A 2,500-nucleotide genomic window follows, 5' to 3' on the forward strand; every position below is an offset into this window, starting at 1 on the left:
TCTTGGCCAGAGATACAACTACGAACTCATTCCCAACTTCAAACAACGTGAGTCCTGGGCCCTCTTTAACCGCGAGGAGGACATCAAGAGCGGGGCGACCTACGGCTCTCATCCCTTCTACATGAACTTTGAGAAATCTGGTAACATGTTCGGGGTGTACCTCAAGAACTCAGCGCCAGTAGAGGTAGGGGTCGTGCCGGTCCCTGGGGTAGTGTTCCGGGGTGTTGGCGGTGTGCTCGACTTTAGGATCATGGCAGGACCTAAACCCATCGACGTCACCGAACAGTACACGAAAATGGTGGGAAGGCCGACACTACCGCCACGATGGTCTCTGGGCTACCACCTCTGCCGCACCACACTCAATCAAACGGAATACAAGTATGTACTATCTCACCCAACGAAGCCACACTCAGTGAGGGTACTTAGTGTAGATTTTCAGCCATTACCAAAATATCGGCACTGTTCCCTTAGGATTTCCTTCTGAATCTAACCAGTGCCTACCCTACCCTCCCCCAACCACCACCACCCATCACCCCTTCCTCACCCCTTGAAGCACACAAGACACACCCGTAAAAAACCATCCGTTCTTCATGAGATTCACTTCATCTTCCAGGTCAATTAGACAGAATCACTGCACTAAACTCTACGAAAGAGATAGAATTTCCTTCATCTTCCACCTACACAGAACAGGTCTATTAACCATTAAATAACACATCTTTATTCCTTATCCCCAACAACTCCTCAGAAAACCACACAACATGTCTTAGATAAATAACTAACAGGTCACCCTACACATCAGTATTTCACATAGGCCTATCAACCTGTTTGGATACAACAGAGAGAATATATAACCTTTTGCCACAGGTGAGAAAACTACAAAAGATAAATCTCTTGGTAATTCGTCTCTTTTCATTAATCTCTCAGTTGCGAGGTGAGATATTCTATGACCTATCTCTCATCAGGTGTGGCCGTAAGAGGGAACAAGAGGCAGCTGGAGGGGGGGGGGGAGTCTCTTGAGATCTCTCACAGGGATTGTTAATGTCTCGTTATGTCTCGTATTACAGGTGATCGTTGAAAGCTGACCTGATCTTTCTCTCTGTCTCTATCTCTCACTCCTTCTCCCTCTCTGTCTACCTTTCTCTGTCTGTCTGTCTGTCTCTAATAATTTTTTACCTCTCTCTCTTTCTGTCTCACTATCTTCCTTTCTCTCTCCGTATCTCGCTATATCTCTCTCTCTCTCCATCAAACACTTCTCTCTACCATCTCTCCATAATACCCTTCCTCTAACAGCAACACCGTCGAGGTGATGAAAGAAGCTAAAATACCCTACGAGAGTGACTGCATCGACGCCCGTCTTAGCTACCCTGACTCCTTCGCCTCCCTCCCGGCGAAGGAGAAGGAGAAGGTTGACGAAATGAAGCTCTCTGGCCGCAAGTTCTTCATGGTTCAATATCCCTTCGTTCGTGTGGGGAGTCAAACGTATAACGAGACAAAAGATCTGCATGTCTTTATGAAGGTGAGGTTTGGTTAGGTTTACGTCAGGTTTACGTTAGGTTTACGTCAGGTTTACGTTAGGTTTACGTTAGATTAGATAAGGTTTGTAATATTTCTTTTTTAAGTTAGATTAAGTTATGTTTGTTTTTTTCGTTTAGGTTTCGATAGATAGATAGATAGATAGATAGATAGGTAGATAGATAGATATCCAAACCCCCATCTCCCCTAATCACCCTCTACCTCACAAAACAAACACCCCCTCACCACCCCTTTCCCCCAACAGCTAAACGCCACCATGGACTACTTTGGATCCGTGAATAAGACGACGATGGTTTACCCAGATTACGTGGATAACAACACCATCCACAAATGGATGGATAATAACCTAAATATCACGAACCTTTACAACCTTACCGATGGGATTTTACTCTTGAGAAACTCGCCCTTGAATGACGTGCAATTGAACTACCATGCTTGGGATGGTGAGTCTCTTGAAGTGTGTTAATGTTGGTGAATAAACTGTACACATATACTGTATTATACACATACATAAACAATGATACACACATACACACACACACACACACACACACACACACACACACACAATATCTGTATCGATTTTTCCTCATTTTCTTATTCCTCGTCTTTTTTATTCCTCGTTTCTCTTATTCCTCGTCTCTCATTCTTCGTCTTTTATTCTTCATCTCTTATTCCTTTATTCTCATGTTTTCTCTCTCTTAATTCGCTACTGACTCTGGAGTAATTCGGGCAGGTATATTGTCTCCTGATTGGCTGGGCATGGAGGGCTTCACGGACCAATAGGAGGGAGAGGAACACAGGTGGTACAACAGGAAGGTGGAGGGGCAGACAGGTGGTACAACAGGAAGGTGGAGAGGCAGACAGGTGGTACAACAGGAAGGTGGAGAGGAACACAGGTGGTACAACAGGAAGGTGGAGAGGCAGACAGGTGGGCAGACAGGTGGTACAACAGGAAGGTGGAGAG

At 45.1% G+C, this 2,500-nt stretch overlaps 1 protein-coding gene across 1 annotated transcript in view; it reads left to right on the forward strand.

Moving 5' to 3' along the window:
- LOC121869389 (sucrase-isomaltase, intestinal-like) overlaps nucleotides 1-2,500 on the forward strand; it is a gene marked incomplete at its 3' end in the record, with an annotated part of 10,249 nt that overhangs the window by 6,201 nt on the left and 1,548 nt on the right. The window contains exons 3-5 of the mRNA XM_042370738.1: nucleotides 1-378; nucleotides 1,291-1,516; nucleotides 1,778-1,976. The exon at nucleotides 1-378 is cut by the window's left edge and continues 543 nt beyond it. Of these exons, the coding sequence (XP_042226672.1) occupies nucleotides 1-378; nucleotides 1,291-1,516; nucleotides 1,778-1,976 (803 nt within the window). The remainder of the gene's footprint in view (nucleotides 379-1,290; nucleotides 1,517-1,777; nucleotides 1,977-2,500) is intronic.

This window comes from Homarus americanus, unplaced genomic scaffold (genome assembly GCF_018991925.1).
Source record: "Homarus americanus isolate GMGI-L3 unplaced genomic scaffold, GMGI_Hamer_2.0 scaffold55843, whole genome shotgun sequence".
Lineage (NCBI taxonomy): Eukaryota > Metazoa > Arthropoda > Malacostraca > Decapoda > Nephropidae > Homarus > Homarus americanus.